Consider the following 18,231-nt stretch of genomic DNA (forward strand, 5'->3'; position numbering starts at 1 on the left):
CGTTGCCCCGAGAGCCACCAGGTGAAGCCGGTTTCCCCCGGCTCCCAACCCCTCTCCTGGCGCTGGTTTGGTGATGTCGAGGGCACCTGGAGCCTCCCCGCCCTTCCAGCTCCGCTTCCGACTTCAGCCTCGGGCCGGGAGAAGCAGCCGCCAGGGGTAAAAGGCGAGATTGGAGGAAGGCGCAGGCCTCCGGGGACTACCGAGTAATGGGGGCAGTTTTCGGGGAAGAGCTGAACAGCGCCACACATTTCCTCGGCGATAACATCAGCGCTTGTCAGGTGGTTGGAGCGGGCGTGTGTGCGCGCGCGCGCGCAAGGAGGAGGACGAGGGGCGCGCTCACACAAAGTTTGTGCCTGCGGGTTCGCCGCGGTCGGGCGTCCTGGGAGAGGAGGCCGGGGCGGAGGGGCCCGGCAGGGGGTGGTGGCGATGCGCCGCACCCCGCCGAGCCTGTCCCGCCGCGCTGGGTGAGGTGGCTCCTGGAGCGCGGCCGCGGCCATGGGCACCCTGGGCAAAGCGAGAGAAGCTCCGCGGTGAGTAGGGGCGCCCGTTTCCTTTCTTGGGGCGGGGGCCACAGCGCGCGCGGCCCCAGGACCTCGCCGGGATGGGAAGTGGGGTGGGGGCCAGCACGGCGCTGCCTCCTCCGGGAAGTTGCGGGCCCGGGGTGCGGACGGTCGGGGTCTCGGCCGAAGTCGGGGGAGACGGGCTCGAGGGACGGACGAACCCGGAGCGCCCTGCGCGTCTCGCCCGATGGACTGGGGAGGGAGCCGGGTTGTGCGGACGCGCGGCCAGAGTTGGCCCGGCGAGCCCCGGAATCGCGCTTAGCGACCTGGTCCCCCGGCGCCGGACCCCTGAAACTCCCACTCACCGACTTTACGCGCCCCTTGCATCTGCCGCAGCTCCTGCAGCGCCACCTGGCGGCCCGTCCTGCCCTGCGAACGTGGGGCCGGACCCAGAAGGCCCACTAACTGCCTTTGCCAGGAGTGCACAGGGGTCAGTGAGCCACATAACCACCTGGGTGGAAACCTGCACTCCCCTCCACCCACCGTGATCCTAGAGACATGTTTTAGGAGTGTCTTGGGGGTGACAGAAGATGAAGGAAAAGTGACCGTGAGTGAAAAAGCTATTGGCAGGAGAAGGAGGCCTGGAGGGGCCGGGCAACTTTGAGTTTGTCCCCCAAAGGGCCAGAACTAGACAACTGCCTGGCGACAGCCTGGGCTCAGCATAGGGCCGGGAAAGCTGTGCTCTTTCCACCTCCATCCATGCAGACTCTGTTGCTCCTGGCCGTGCCCAGTCGAGGCAGGAAGTGTTGCCCTGCTGGACCTTACGATCTAAAAGTTCTTGGTCCTTTATGCCCTCCCCCACCCCGTCCTGCACCGTGAAGGTCCAGCGCTTTGCCTTGCACCGGACTGAGAGGAGGAGCTTAAGTACATTCAACTGAGTCTGTATTATGGGAATGGGGAGAGGACAGGACTGGAAGAAATCCTCACTAGAAGTCAATCAAAGCCATCTTCCACTGCAAAGAAAGTTGTGGAAGCTTCCGTTCGTTCTCCTTGTCCATTTCATCCCTTACTCTTCTGGGCTGAATTTCATGAAAAGTTCAACCCGAAATTGTGACCCCCACTGAGATACCTGAGGCTGGAATGGATTGCACCTGAACCACTTCAGAGTTTTGACAGTCTCCTTCGGCAAACTGGATGGGGCCTTAGCCAGTTTTAGCCTCAGGAAACACTTTCAAGTTGTTTCTCTAGGGCGCTTTTTTTTTCTTTCTTTTTTTTTCTTAATACTTGAGGGAGCTGGTGAGGAGACATTTGCCTACTTTCCTTTAAAAATACATATGCCTTTGCAGACTTAGAGGCGAATGCATTCTATGTCCAAAATAAAGCATTTTATAAATCCTTATCTATGGCCATTTCACCAGAAGAGAACACTTTGAAGGTTTGTCACGTAGCAGTCAGTCAAGAGACTTTCACAGCAAAATTGCCCAGTTTCCTAGTTTATGGTGCACATAACCCCCATCTTCCGGACCTCTCAGGATGCCATTTGGGTTTTAGCAGTTTCTCTTCTCCCTGGTTTCTCCTGCCCAAGCCCTCTGAGTCTCAGCGGCCTCCCCCCGACTGCATCTCACCCTCCCTTCCCCGTCCCCTAAATACTCCCTTCAAGTTCATTCTTTCTGCTTGTATTGTACCAGTCCCTCCTAGTTCTGATAAAAAGCATCTACCTCTGAGAATCACCTCCTGCACCAAAGTAGTTTCCCCTACAGGTGACACTAGGAAACATTGCCAGAATTAGAGCCAGGGCAGTTTTTGGAGTCCTGAATTGTTGATGCTACCAACTGAGGGAGAAAATAGAATTTTTCCTGGACTGGCCAGATGAGAGACAGAGGTAGACACCCACATCCCGGCCCCAGTGGGAAGAGCTGTGTGTGGAGACAGCCTCCAGTTGCCGTGGCCTCTTCTCTTGGGGCTAAGGAGAAGTAATATGGAAGGCCTAAGAGAAAAAGAGGCTTCTAACAAGGACTTTGTTTTCATCTTTCCCAAGTCTGCCTTGGGTAGAGGTCTTAATGGTGAAGAGGCAGCAGCTAAGGCCAAAAGCTGACTTATCCCAACACTGCACAACAAGTGCCAGGTTTAGAGAGACATCACTGCTTCTGCGGAGGGAAGGGAGCATGGCATGGACACAGGAGGCTTGGCTTCTGCCTGGCTCTGCACTGGTGCCCAGTCACATTGCCCTTCCGAGCCCAGACCCCCACATGTATGGGTGAAGGGCTTGGAGAATGACCATGGAGGGGCCATCCAGCTCTGGGGTCTGAGGACTTTGGGGGACCTGAAAAAGAAGTAGGACCCAAGATTCAGCCTTTATGTTATCAGCTATGCTTTTGGAGGTTTTTACTTTTGTCTTAAGTTGAATTGAACCTTTCAGTTCCTCTTGCTAATTCTGATGTAGTGAAAGGTGCATAGTCCCAGGCACAGTAAATATTTATTAAACCAAACCAGAGAGGTGCCAAGTACAAATCCCAGATCAAGTACATATGAGTTCTACAACCTTGTCTATGTCATTCAGCCTCTTTTAGACTCAGTTTCAGCATCGTGAAATGGAGATAACATCTCTCTGGGCTGTAAGCTTTGAAGACCATGTAAATCCCCAGCCCAGAGCCTGCCCTATCAAAGGTACTCAATTCAGAGTGGCCATTATTTTCTTTCATTTTCAGATGCTGATCTGATCTTGGGGCTATCACAGGGCCTGGGTAAAAATCAGTAATGACCAGAAACTTGATCAAGTCCTGTAACACCAACCTGATCTTTCAGAAATCACTGCCTTGGGTTAGCAGATTCCCAAGCGCCAGTTTCTGATTGGATTTCACTGAGCCCATCCTAGGTTGGAACAGGTGGCAGCAGCCAATGCCAGACCAGCATTCTGGAGCTACTTTGAAAGGGAACTCGAAGGTCAGTGTGTTCCCTTCACGAGTCTGGCTTTGTACTGAGTGGTCCCACTGTCTTTTTAACAGGGTGGTTTCCCAAAATCCATGTGTGCCCCAGCATTTTATTTTGATCTGAGTACTTCTTCAGTCCCTTCTGGGTGAGGTTACATCTTATCAAGAAGCTTTCCTCAACACTCCACCTAGAACTGGTTTTCCCTCCTCTGAGAACATCACACTTTTTGCCCTTGACACTCACAGGACAGTTATTTAAGATTTATAGAGTTATCTTTTCTTGGTCTGGTTCTGATTCTCCAACTAGATTTTTGTATTAAGGAACTTCCAGATCACCTTCATACTACAACAACTAACACATAATGAGTATGTTTTACAGTTTGCAAAGTACTTTCACAGACCATCTCACTGGTCCTCTCTGGCCTATCACACATGTGTTGCTCATAGGCTAAGTACTTATTGATTAATTAATGCCATCATGTGTTTATCAAATATATAGTGGTTAAAGTTATGGATCTCCGATATATTTCTTTTCTTCATCTCCTCTTTGGTAATAAACATGAAATAGCCAAAGCCACAGTAAGGAGAGGAGAATATACTCAAAGGAGTTATCAGCAACAACACGTATCACTAGTAAACCTTCAAAGACGATAGATATGTCTCTGTATGTTATGTTTATTTTTTTAATGGAAGGAAAAATAAAATGCTTAATTAACCTACTGATATCATTTTGCAAACAACTTGACTTATACTGTTGAGGTCATGACCAAAGATAAAGCTAAGTGAAAGTGGAGGAAGGTGACCTCTTGGGCTCTAAAGCCACTTCCAGATTCAGACTTGTCTTTTTGTATTCACTTCTGGAATAAAGCTCTCATAATCAGTAAGGACTTGATAGAATAATGTTTAATGATAAAAATGACTCAGAATGATTATCAGTAATGAAAAACAGAATCTTAGAACCAACCAAGATTTGTGAAAAAGGGCTAGATTAACATCTAAACACCACCGCCATAACCCTCACCCCCTGCACACGGGTCCTCGGTCTTTGCCTTCTCCCCCAAAATCCTTAAAGATGTTTCTGAGGCCACCTGACTTTCTACAGTAACTCTGATGTTGCTCAAGACGAATGAATTTAGCTGAAGATGAGACCAAACTTAAATAATTCTTAAGACCCAAGTCAGTGGTCTCAGGGCTAAAATAAAAATGTATTGCTAGGAGCTAAAAACTGCCAAGAATAGTCTTGCGTCTGCCTCTTCCTTTCAGGAGCTGGAGAAAGCAGGCCAAAGCAATCCTAACCCCAGGCTGAGGAGCCCTGTTTGCAACCTGAAGTCTCACCTTGCTATTAGTGTGAGAGATGTCTCTTTAACAGCTAACCAGTCCGTTTGGTGCCCTTACCAAGTGGGAGGGGTATGTCTTATCAGCCCAACTCCCGGGATTAATTGTCGTATCTCTACTCCTTTCCTCTTCAATCTGCCTGCAGAGCGCAGAGCTGTCAGTGTGGTCGTCCTCTGGCTGCTCTACTCTCCCTGCCTTTTCTCTTTCCCCAGGAAACCTTCTCATGGCTGCAGAGCAGCCCCTAAAGCAAGACTAGAGGGGAAGCCCTCCAGCAGCCCCCTCCCCTCCCATCCCAGCCTGGCCCAGATCACCCAGTTCCGAATGATGGTGTCTCTGGGACATTTAGCCAAAGGAGCCAGCCTGGACGATCTCATCGACAGCTGTGTTCAATCTTTCGGTGAGTTGGCAAACTGCCCACATGCATAAAAATCGCTCTCTTACTTTGTTCTTCCTTAAAAAGTGCGTTATAGAATAGCAACCTAGATTGCATTGGGGGTTTAAAAATAGCTCTTGAGCCTTTGAAATGTTGGAGGCTGTGCAGTGCCTATGGCACATGACTATGTGGGTGTAATAGGTCGTGATGAGAAGCGCGATTTAAAGCAAGAAAAGTTACTGAGGAGAGTTTGCATTTCCAATTTTCTCACGATGGAGGTTTTTCTTGTGATGAAAAATATGATAAAATGCAGTGGGGCACACGAAGACTAGGTTACGTGAGCAAACGCTTCTTGGGGCACACGAAGCAAACGCTGTTATCAAATAGAAATTCGAAAGCCTTTGGATCATTTGGAAAATAAAGTCTTAATAATTCCCCTCACAATCTTGAGGGTGGTTGTGGAGCAATAGGAAAGGACCAGGCAAAGCCAGATGTCTGTGCCTGAAAGGTACTGGCAAATGAGCAGTGTGATTGAGGATTGAGGATCTATAAAATGAGCAGACAGACACAGGGGCAGGGAGTTATCTAGGCGTGCACTCTGTCATCACCCGTACTCACAGTGAGGGATGAGCAACTTAGCGCAGCTGACAAGCAATTATCAACAAAGATGCCCTTTTTTAAAAAAATTTTGTAGGCACTGTCTTTCTTTTGATTGTTATATGTGAAGTAGTGATTGAAAAGTACTAAGTGTTTGTTCCCGTTCCCAAAAAGAAATGATGGAAGATTCATAGAGTTTCAATATCATCGGTCCCCCTCCTTGCCCCTTTAGAAACCCCTCCATCTCCCACCGGAAGCAGATGAGCATGTGTGTCTCAGCACAGAAGCACCACCAGCCGGCCCTGCCCTGGTGCCTCCCAGGGAGTATAGGGGAGGCTTGGTCAGATCCCAGGTAGCACAACATGCCGGGCTGTTAGAGCTCAGAGCTAGGGATTATTCATTGGCTGGACCTGTTTAGTGCTCAGTCAAACCTTATTTGTAGAATTCAGAAAAAACTGACATTTTGGAGATTCTCATTTAGTACAATTTAGCAAAACATTGAATAGTTTTTGGGGGGATATATGTATATGTATAGCTGATTCACTTTGTTATACAGCAGAAGTTAACACACCACTGTAAAACAATTATACTCCAATAAAGATGTTAAAAAAAAAAAGAATAGTTTTGGTGATTCCACCATTTGGTTTAAAGCAGCGGTTCTCAAATGTTCTGCGAAATCACACAGAGGTTTTTTGTAAAACAGATTGCTGGGCCCCACCCGCAGGCTGGCTGCTCTAGCAGGTCTGGGGTAGGGCCCGAGAATTTACATTTCTGTCATTTTCCCGGGTGATGCTGCTGCAGCTGCTCCGAGAACCTCACTTTGAGAATCACTGCTTTCTTGTTTATTATCGATTTTTTTTAACTTGGAAAAGAGGGAGTATTTTTACTAGTTTAGCATTAAATTTTAATTAAATTTCAATTTAGTTACACTTTAGTCTTTCAGCTGGGATGAATTTGGGAGCAGAATGAATGGTTTTCTATTTCAAAATAATCTCTGTGGAAAATATCCATGCAAGGAGATAAGCTAGAAGATGGGGGGATGGGTGGAAGCATGGCTGTAACGAGCCATTATTCATTATGCACTTTACTTTCACCTGGTTCCCGACTTGATAAGCTGCAAAGTTCCTCATACAGTCGTGATAGTCTTATTTACTGGTCTTTAGCAGGGCACTGTGACTATTTCATGAATAAGCATTTTTATTCTCTTTCCATTTCACTGTTGAGAAAACAAGGTCCAACAATAGTTTTATCATGCCATCTTTCTTCCTCCCCTGCCAGTCATTTAGCTGCCCACTCAGTTCAAGGCTGTTGCCCTAACCTTCAAATCATCATGACCTCAACCTGAAAAATACATGACCGATTCTGAGGTCCTGCAAAATAAAAAATGACCAAGCCTGACCCACTCCCCTCAGTGAATCCTAGCAGGGCTAAAGATACTGTTTCCTGAATTATGTTGAACTGAAAAGTACCTTAAAATCCCAAAGCTATTTTAAAAAAAAAGCCATTGAGTCTAACAGTCTTTTATCCATTATCATGAAGTCTCAGTAGCCCCTAATTGAGCCCCTAATTGCATCTGACACTTGGCTGGGCATTGCATGAGAGAATTACAGTGACCGAACCTCTATTCCATTATTCAAGCTTAGAATACCTGAGGAATGCACCGTTCGGGGAAAGAAAAAATGTACCAAAGCCAGGGCAATGTTAAGGTAAGGTGTGCAGGAAGAATAAATTCTTTAAACCATGTAGACTCTGAGCGAGTTCACACCAAAGGTGAGGGCGTAGACTAGGGAGAGCAGCCGCGGTCTGTTCAAACCCCTCTCGTGCAGGGCGTGGGAATGCTGCCAGAAGGCAGCAAGGAGCCATCAGAGGCAAGGGTTTGCACCTGAGGTCCTGCAGGGTTTCCTGCCACAGAATTTACATGAAAGAGGCAAAAAAGAAAAGACACCCTATGTCTGGAGGGAATGGGAGATGACCCTTTTGTCTGCGAATTGTCTGCGAATCAGTGGACGTGTCTAGTGGGGCGGGGGTGTGGAGCTAGAGCTGGGGGCCGGGGAGCCAAAGCTGGATCGTGACAGGCAGCTATCCACGGTAGGACGTTGCTTGTGCTTCTGGAGGTTTCCTCAGACGTGATCCGAGAACAGTAACGCGAGGCTGATGCTTCTCTTGAAACTTACCTTTCTGGTTATTTTCTCTGGTTCGTAAAGAAGAGTTTTTGCTTTAGAGTAAAACAATCGAGCTTAGTTTTTTGCTCATGAGTTTAGAAGTCTTCTCATTTGAATACCCATGGAAAGCGAGGGAAATAGCACTACCAAAGTGTGGGGAAAGTTTTTTTTATCAGGGGGAGTGGTGCGGGGGGGTCATATCTCCCTTCAGACTCAGGTTTCAGCCACTCCTCCCAACAACTTGAAAAAAAAAAAGGGAGGAAATAAAACCTCTTTTGAACACAAAGACTGACTAATTAGTCCATCTACTTTTTACTACTGTCTCAACCTCACCTTGATGCAGATGCCTTGAAGAGGTTTGAACTGGCTACAGCTGTGCTGACCAGTATGGCAGCCACTACCCACCTGTGGCTATTTATGTAGACATTTTGCTTAATTAAAATTAAATCAAATGTAAAATTTAGTTCCTAAGCTTCACCAGCCATGGTTCAAGTGCTCAATAGCCACAAGTGGTACCTGCTGCTGGACAGAGTAAGTAGAAAATACTCCCTTCTTTGCAGAAAGTCCATGGGATAGCACTGGCCTGGGTAGATGGTTGACCGGAAGGGCAAAAGCAGTGTGGGATTTGCATTTTTCTAGCAGTTCCAGCTAATAGTCTGACTCCTGTCTAAGGCATCCTGGGCATTTGGCAGTCCTTACCGACGGCTCTCTCTTTAGTATTATTAACCATTCATTTCAGAGGAAGGACTTATTACAAGGCTGTGAGGCATGGGTGGCCGGCACGTACAAATTAAGGCCTCTAGCAAGCCTCCCGACGCCACATACAAGGTTACAGATCTCTGATTAGAAATTCAGAGCCTTGAGTCATAGTGTGTTGCTTTCACCATGAAACAACCCACTCCCACCTTCTGTTTTAATCAGAGGTCATGCTTTACATTGTCACCGTATCATTGCTCATTAATCCACTCTTCCACTGAGCATAATGAGGCAAATCATCACAACGCGGGTACGTTTATGTCAAATGTATGTGAATCACACCATCTGTTTCAGAGGTAGGAAAGACCTATGAGATCATCCGGGCTTTTTATAACGTTTTCACTTTGTAAGAGGGCTGCCAGCTTTGAGGGCCGAATGGAAGGCTTCAGATGTCCCAATTCTGGCCCCCTCTGAATGCAGGACAACTTCTGACAGCCTCAGAAAGTAAACGGCAGACATGTCCCAGCAAGGGACCCTCAGCACGCAGCTCTCCTGCTCCCAGGTCGAGTGTGGGAAGAAACTCCACATCTTTGTCTTACCCGACAGCGAGAAAGGAAACACAGCTTCGCTAGTGTCTTATTTATGGCGTGTTGTTTATTTCTTCCTTGGAGGGCTATATGTATCCATTTTCTTTGAAACTCAAAACAACTCTGAAATAGGGCAGGTATTAGTGTCTCTATGGACAGAGGAGACGATAAGTGGAGCCTGTGAGAACTGAAACAACTTGCCTCATGCCCCCAGCCCAGTCTAAAGAGAAAACACGCTCCCAGAAGCCTCTGGAAAGCTGAGCTGGGCCATGCTTAGGTCCTTCTCCTAGGGCAAGCTCCCTTCACTCGGGGGGACCTGCATGCCCCACAGGACAAGTCTGCACTCTGTGCCCACAGTCTGCAGGCCTGGTGTCTCCCAGATTAGAAATTAAACTCCATTCAATGTAGGAAACATTTATTGGCCCCCATCTATATACCAGATATCTGCTTGGAATTCTCAAACAAATTCTGAATTAATTTAAATTAGTGTGTGCATTGTATCTCCCAAACGAAAGAAACCTCCAGACTAATAGGTATATTTCCCGTACCCCTAATGTATTTCCTGCAGTTGGATGTTAAAAGCATTGTATAGACCTCAGCTTATTAAGGGTAAAACACTACATCTATTTTTAAAGTTAGATCCAAAAAAGGCAAACACACACTCGTTGGGACTGTTGTTCCCTCCGTGGCAGAGGGAAGATTCAGTGTTCCTCACCCCTCTGCAACTTTGTCTGTGCACCAAAGCCGAGTGCCCAGAGGCAACAAAAGCACAAGACCAGGCGCCAAGGGCCATGATGTTGAAGGGCGGTCGGACCCAGGAACCGGCAACTCCAAGGAACAAAGCCAAGTGTAGGGTCAGGAAAGCTGGCCATTGTGAAGACAGGCTCTTTGGGAAGAAGACCACAGCTGTCCCAGCAGCCTCCTCAGTGGAATCTCCCATCTCTGGGAGTCACGGTTGCAAGATTTCATATGTAGAGGATGGTCCTTTGGGCACCCACGTCCTGAGGCTCCTGGGCATCAGAGCAGCTCGCGGGCGTGACTGTTCTTAGCCCTCTGGAGTGAATTCGTATTCTCTGATTGGGATGCTGTATATTGGCAAGGAGCCTCCTTGCTGCGTCTTTGATAGGCTGGCATGTCTGCCCTCTCCAGGTGTGAGGTACAGTGACTAGAGGGAATTTCCCATCTGCTCCTTTCTTAGGCCTGGCGGGCTGGGCCTTTACCTGAATTGGCCCCATTCATCTTCACAACAACTCTGTGAGGTGGATATTATTTTGCTCTTTTAATTAACAGGTAATTGAAGCTCAGGAATGTTAGTAACCTGTGGAAAGTGGCCAAACTCATTAGTGGGAGAGCCGCTGAGATCTGAACTCTGACACTCCTGTTCTCTCCACTCTACCAGAGGTTCTCCAGCTTCAGCATGAATAGTCATCATTGTGGGGTGTGTTCAACTTTCAGGTTCCTGAGGGTCAACTCCAGAGCTTTTCATTCAGTCTCGTGGTTTTGAAGGAGGTGACCCCACAAACTGATTTTGAGAAATACCATCCTATAGCACACTTGCTTCTTGGACATCCCAGAGCATTTTCTCAGGCTTTCTAGGGAAACACGGAAAACTTAAAGAATACAAATCCTTTGAAAAACGATAGAGCAAATAGGTTTTCAACTATATGAACTAGACAATCACGAGGCGAAGCCAGTGTCCTGGCCATCTCTAAAGCAATCTAACTAGAGAGAGGCCTGCCTTTGAGCAGGTTTGCAACTCTGGTCCCACTGCTGTCAGATTTTCCTGTATTTTTTTTTTTTTTTTTTTTTTGCGGTACACGGGCCTCTCACTGTTGTGGCCTCTCCCGTTGTGTAGCACAGGCTCTGGACGCGCAGGCTCAGCGGCCATGGCTCACGGGCCCAGCCGCTCCGCGGCATGTGGGATCTTCCCAGACCAGGGCACGAACCCGTGTCCCCTGCATCGGCAGGCGGACTCTCAACCACTGCACCACCAGGGAAGCCCAGATTTTCCTGAATTTCTATCCCTTTTCAAATGCAGGAACTCTTTTGAAAACTTCCCGCCTGTCAGTCTTTTGGCCGTGGAAATAAACGGAAAGTGGTGGTCTATTATTACTATGATTTGGTTCCTTGCACTCAAAGGCAGCATTACCAATGTGCATTTCCACCTTTAAGCCACACTCAGACCCGTTTCGTGTGATGCTGGGGGCCTGGCTCCCTAGTGTATGCCAGTTCCCCGTGGGTCAGAGACCCAGAAGTAGTGGCTTAGCTGAGGGAACTGGAGAGGTGCTCCTCTGAGCACTTCTTCAAAAGTGCTGCTTTTGCAGCAGACTTTTTAAGGCCCTCTATTGACATGACGGTTGTTAAGTCCGTGATGGAAACACATTAGGAAATAACGTGAAAGCAAAAATGATGTGTTCACTTGTTGGCTGTGGTTGGCAGTGAGACCACCAGGGAAGGTTATCTGAAGTGCAGACCCACCCCTGGCCCACCTCCTGTTGGTAGGACCTGCCTGCTTCTGCCTGGAGCTGTTACAGCTGCTGGACTTGGTGCCTTGGTCTGCAGGTAGTTTGGGCTACCAGCTAGTTGGGGTTGTCCTAGAGTGGTTATGAGGAAGACAGCAGGGAAAGAGCGAGAGAAGAAGCAGGGTCAGCTACGCACGTCCTACGCAGATGCACAGGGCACCACACTTGACGGGATGCTGTCACAATCTTGAAAGTCTTACTCTGTGAGAGCAGGTTGTTACGTTATCAGGAGTTTAGCAGGCCAATTGCTAAATACAGGCATCAATAAAAATTAAATTATATAAACTTACAGTTATATTAAAAATAAAAATAAACCCTCAAAACTCATCATTTCCTAGTGTATTACCACATTTTACTGTCATCCATCTTCTTGAGATGGCCACTGTGTCTGTATGGTACAAATGCTATATAGTGATATGCTATACACGTATAGCACATACGTATCATACATATACACATAGTGGTGTGGAGATAGCTGCGTCTCTTCCCAGCTCCGTGGTCCATGAAAGTCACGCCAGGAGCTTGACGTTCCCTGTGTTGGAAGTATTTATTCCAGGGAAATGGGCAAACACTACCAATCGGGTTTGTCTCGACCCCACCCCTGGAGAGGCCATCGTTAAGCTTTTACCAGCACCTTCCCCCAGCTACAGAGGATGCTTACACGGCAAAGGGCAAAGGCGGGAAGCTGAAAACTGGAAATTTTACTTTGTGTTACCTGTTTAGGGGAAAGTATTATTTGCCATTGTTTTGCTACTTTCATCTAATTATCTTATAAACAACTCTCCATGTGTTCTTCAAAGAAAAGGAACCATATCTCTTACCGATAAGGAGTCACATGTCAGTGAAGTTGAGAAATTTTTTTGAAGTGTCAGATCTGTGGTCACAAGAGGGGAAGGGGGCCGGGGGGGTGGGTGAAAGGGGTGAAGAGGGCCAATTGTATGGTGACAGATGGTAAGTAGACTTTTGGGGGTGATCACTGTGTAGTGTATATACAAATATTGAATTATAGTGTTGTACACCTGAAACTTATGTAACAGTAAAAAGAAAAAAAATGTCACAGTGGAAATTTAAGACTGAGAGATTCTCATTTTGGAGTCGAAGTTATTCTGTGTTTTTGTTTTTTTAATTTACCTCCTCTAAAAATTCTCCCTGATGAAACTTTCCCTTATTTCTGATCAACTAAACCTCAGTTTTGTGACTTCTGTTCTTCATAAATGCTAACATTATACGCTGTCTCTCTTCGTTTCTGATTCCATCTGTTTAATCGTTTGCCTTCATTTCTCTCTATCTGGTAACAGGCACTATTGATACATAAAACCAAGCTTTTGTTGAGTGTGTTTTCATAAGTTTGTTTGCTAACTATGTTTCTAACTTTGTGAGCTGTCCATATCTTTGCCTATTTATCACTTGTTTAATGTTTTTATTATTAGAGGTTATGAAAGCTTTTTATGGTTAAAAAAAAAAAAGCCTGTTAACTCTTTGATTGGCATTTGCTACAGGCATTTTTTTTCCTCACTCTCGTTTCAGTTTTTATGTTGTTTTGGGGACATTAATGAAATATTACATTTTTATGTAGTTAAATTTTTCATGTTTTCTTTATCTTTTCCTTTATTAACTCTGAACTTGAAAAAAGAATCCCTATTCCAAAGACTTTGTGACTATTCCATCGTCATTTTAATAAAAGTTTTATTAAATCTATTGTATGATATAATTCCATATTCCACTATTGTGGATGATCAGAAAAACTTTGTCAACAGTTTTTGCTGGAAAAAAAAAAAAAGAAGCCTTCAGTCTTGTTTTTGAGGTTGTCATTGGCTTAAACCCAGAGCACTTGGACTGTCACTTTGTAACTCAGAGCCTCAATTTCCCCTCACTGTCAGACTCCTGAAATGATTTCTGAGACTGAAAATGTCTGGGAGAAGGCGTAATGGGGTCTCAATCATGATGTTGACTGTGAACTTGTAAGTCCTTTGGGAATTTGTCTTTTTTTTAAAGCAAGTACTTTTGATTATTAGAAGAGCCAGTATCCTTAGGGTGAAGACTTAAAAGACCAACCAAATTTAAACAGATTTTTTCCCTAAATTATTAGTATAGACTGAATCTATATTGTACTTACATAGACTTTTTTATTGTGGTAAAATGTACATAACATAAAATATACCACGTACGTAGACTTTGAAATTTTTTCTAGTAATAGTTACCTTTTGAGTATTTACTATGAACAGCACAGTGTTTATATTAATATTTTTATATACATATTCTCATTTAATTCCCACTACTTTATAAGTTCTTGTATTTACAAAGATCTAACTATAACTCAGCTCACATACTTACTTTTTTTCCAGTTTTTTTTTGAGACATAATTGACATACATCACTGTATAAGTTTAAGGTGTACAGCATAATGGTTTGATTGACATATTATGAAATGATTACCACAGTAAGTTCAGCTAACATCCATCTTCTCATATTTGTATTTACAAAGATCTAATTGTAACTCAGCTCTCCTGTCTTACTTTTTAAATTTTAATAGCTTTTTTAAAACATCTTTATTGGAGTATAATTGCTAACATTTTAATAACTTTTTAAATTATTTATGTTCACTATAGAAAGCTTATAAAATACAGACTAGCAAAAAGAAGAAAATTGCATTCATCCATTCTACCACCAAAAGCAAGATAAGCACTGTCGACACAGTCGGGTGTACTAGATTCTCTTCTATGCATGTTCATGTACTGCAATCATATTAACTTTTTTATGGTAGATTGACTACAATTACCTCTTTGCTTTTCATAATTCACATTTTAAACAATTATGATCTTAAAATCAGTATTAGCATTTATAAAGAGGTGTGCTAGCACACAAAGTTGCTATTCCATCCTAAAATTGATTTTAAAAAATAATTCTGGCCTAATCTCTTCACATATGAGGCATAAAAGTGAAGGTTGCTTGGCAACTAAAATGATTCTAATGAGGACTTAAAAACATTACAAGAAAAGAAAAGTAGTTACTCATTTCTTTCCAATGCTAAATGTGAATTATGATAAACATGACTGATTATAGTTGTAATAAATGAAGGAAACAAAAAATGCTCCCATTAACTTAAAAGTCTAGAGGTGAGTTGTTTTTTTTTTTCTTTTATGTATAGGGAAAGTCAGCAGGGTTTTGCTGAAGGGAAACAGAAACAGTGGAAAAATCTTGTGTCTCTGTTAACTTTCTAAGAGAATCTTAAGAAGTAGCAACTGGGAAAGATACGTAGCAGAAGCACAAAGATGCTACAGTTTGGTACGTTTGTGATTCTTCTGCGGAGATGGTGGGCAGTGGTGTGAGGGAGGACATGTTGTCTGCTTTGGTTTTTTCCAAAGAGTGGTCAAGGGCCCTGGAGAGACTGCTGAGGTTCTTATTAAAATCTTCAGGCAGAAGATGCTGCCAGGATGGAGCTTGGATTAGAGGGACACCAGCAATTAGTTGAAATGAACAAAGGGAGTAGGGACGAGAGGTACTGTTCTTGATGGGGGAGGGGAAGCAGAGACTGGCAGTTTTAGGGTGAAGGAGAGAGTGGAGTAACCGGAGTAGTAAGGCAGTCAAGGATGAAGTCACTTGGGAATTTCTGGGGTAGGGGAGCAAAGGTAGCTTTGGCTGGCTTCCCTTCACGGATGTCTGTGAACCGCTGTTCCCCCAGGACTTGTTTTTGTCATCTTGTGAAGAGCCCCATTTAAAGGAGGCACCCAGGACATTTAGGAAGCCAAGAAATGTCCCAGCATTATGATTTATGAGTCTGTCTTGTTAGAATGTAGTTACAGCCTACAGAGCATCCTTAAGTCTGGTGAGCAGTTAATCCTTTTGGTTAATTTTGCATTCACTTATTTAATGCCAGGTGCATAGGGATGTTTTCATGCTCCCTTCCCCCCTTCTTCCTCCCCAGCTCACTTGCATCCTGGGTTCCAGATTTACTCCACCCAAACCTCCTTTGGTGGGTTCACCATTTCCCTCCACTCCCAGGTAGTTCAAGACACACAGTGAGTCACTCAGGCTTCTGATGTGTTGCTTTCCAGAAGACAGCTGTAGTTGCCACACTCCTGGCTGCTGGACTTTGTCTTCAGTTATTGCCAAGGATGAGCTGAGTGTGTGGTGACTGGGGTCCACCTGACTGTTTGGCACCGCTTTAAATAAACCCGGAAGGACCTATTCCCCACAATTACTGTGCCTGTGGTTTCCCCACCGTCTCTGCCCTCAGTGGCTCAGAGTCCTGTTACCTGGTCAGCAACCACCAACATCTGCCCGAGATGGACTTAGCTTCAGTTAACTGAGAAAGTGTGCCCTGAAAATTGCAAGAAAGATAGAGGAGGATTCTCTGGACTAAAAGAGATTTAAGGGACATTTCAACCAGTCATAACATGTTAACCTTTTTTCTAAATGTACACACACACATATTCATAATTATTATATAATTATATGTACTTGGAAATTTGTATGCTGAATGGATATTTAATGATATTAAGGAATTACTATCGATTTTATTTGAGGCATGTTAATGACGCATTGGGTTTTCTTTTTCTTAGGAGTTCTTATTTTTTAAAATACATACTGAAATAGTTACTGATGAAATATCATGTTTGGTATTTGCTTTTAAATAATATGGGAGGGAAAAGTGAGTGGAGTATAGATGAATTGGCCATGTTCTGATCATTGTTGAAGCCAGATAGGTCCATAGAGGTCCCTTACATTGTTTTTGCCTACTATGGTATATGCTTATAATTTTCCCTATTGAGATCTTAAAAAGAAAAATATTCTCAAACCTAAGAAAAATATATGATTACAAATTCCAGAAAATTCAAAGGAATCTAGTCTAATTTTCTTGGGTGATGAAACAGAGTGCTATGTCTGTCTTAAAGAGGGAAGAGGAAAGTCAAGAATAAACATAGGGTACTTTGGTTGCACAGCACTGAAATACCTTATTCGTGTCCTGTACTTGACACCCCACATCACATTCAGCCCACTCCCTGCTTCAGCACTGAGATGTTGAACTCCCGGTATCCAGAAAGACCAAAACAAAACAAAAAAAACTGCAGACTTTAATCTTCAACCCTACTATCAGAGGCAGGACTTGGAGTTAAGTGACTGAGAGAATGTAATACTCTCCTCCCCACCCCACCTCTCCCTCTCCCTCCCTCCCTCCCTCCCTCCCTCCCTCCCTCCTTCCCTCCTTCTCTCTCTCTCTCTCTCTCTCTCTCTCTCTCTCTCTCTCTCTCTCACACACACACACACACACACACACACACACACACACACACACACACACATAATAATGGTGAAAGGTTTTAAAGGTCATTTTAGTTTGGGTGAAAATTAAATGTTTGTCTTAGGTAGGTTTCCTCAGAAGCAGATCCTGAGACAAGGATTTGAATACAAATAGTTTACTTTGGAAAATGATCCTAGGAAAAAACTGGGAAGGCGGCTTATAAAGGGTGCATTGTCAAGTGGGTTATTACTCTAGAATCAAGGTAGACGACTTCAGAACTATCCTACCGAAGGCAAAGGAGCTGGGGTATTTATATGGCAAATACCTCCAGTCATTGGTTAAGGGCTGCTTCTAGGTGTTAATTCTCCAGCATGTTTTCTCCAGCATGTCTGGGCTGCCGTGCACACAGGTGGGGATGGGAAGGACCTCCAAAGGAAGCCCTCAGGCAGGTCGAAGTTGGGTGGGCATACACTATAATAGGAGGGCCTGAGAATATGTGGGTGGGGGTACTGACAGCTCTGCTACAAAGTAAATGCTCAGTAAATGTTGGATGGGCAAATATAGGCTACATATAGGTCCAGATAAATTCAGAGCTGGTTAATAATCATACTCAAAGTGTATACATACAGACATGGGTATGGATGGATGTCGTTCTGCAGGTGTAAACACTTACGGGTCGCTCTGGACATTTTCATCAGACTTAAACACAATCTATGTTTTTGTTAGACACACTGATGGAAATAAGTACATTAGATGAAAATCAAAGTTCAGGAAGATCAATAAGGAAGAGCAGAGAACTTGGACAGCACTTCAATAGGAATAAATGTCTTGCACTGAAATGTAATAATATTGCTTTATATATATTCTGGATGGAGAAAAACTAGGGTACTTGCCATCTTATGAAAAATACCAAAGGCTATTAGTAGATTTTAAATTCAATATGAGCCTATAGTGCCATGTGACTTCTCAAAAAGTTAAAGTAATCTGGGATTGCCTTAATCGAAATAGACTTTCCAGGTTAAGGGACTAATACCCTGATTGAATTATAAGGTCTAGTCCTAATGCTAGAACTTTTTGCCCTTAGCGAGTTTCTTAACATTTCTGAGACTCAGTTTCTATCAACATGAAAGTTAATACATATCCTCTATATTGTTGTGAAGTGGAATCTTGGTAGAAAGAAATCATTTATGTAAAATTTTATCAAAATACCATTATAGTAGATAATCAAAAATAGATAAATCAAAAATAGTAGATAATCAGAATGTTAGGGTTAGGATTTAGGGTTTAG

General features: G+C 44.4%; 1 protein-coding gene across 3 annotated transcripts in view; it reads left to right on the top strand.

Annotated features, from left to right (window-relative positions):
• Positions 1–241: 241 nt before the first annotated feature.
• RASGRP1 (RAS guanyl releasing protein 1) overlaps positions 242–18,231 on the top strand; it is an 86,729-nt gene continuing 68,739 nt past the window's right edge. The window contains exons 1-2 of one of the 3 annotated variants that reach the window (XR_004485444.2): positions 242–530; positions 4,978–5,162. Coding sequence is in view for 2 of the 3 variants with exons in the window: in XM_004274015.4 (XP_004274063.1) it covers positions 496–530; positions 4,978–5,162 (220 nt within the window). In the remaining variant the exon portion in view is untranslated. The remainder of the gene's footprint in view (positions 531–4,977; positions 5,163–18,231) is intronic. The other 2 variants (XM_004274015.4, XM_004274014.4) reach the window with 2 other exon arrangements.

Source organism: Orcinus orca, chromosome 2, assembly GCF_937001465.1.
Source record: "Orcinus orca chromosome 2, mOrcOrc1.1, whole genome shotgun sequence".
Lineage (NCBI taxonomy): Eukaryota > Metazoa > Chordata > Mammalia > Artiodactyla > Delphinidae > Orcinus > Orcinus orca.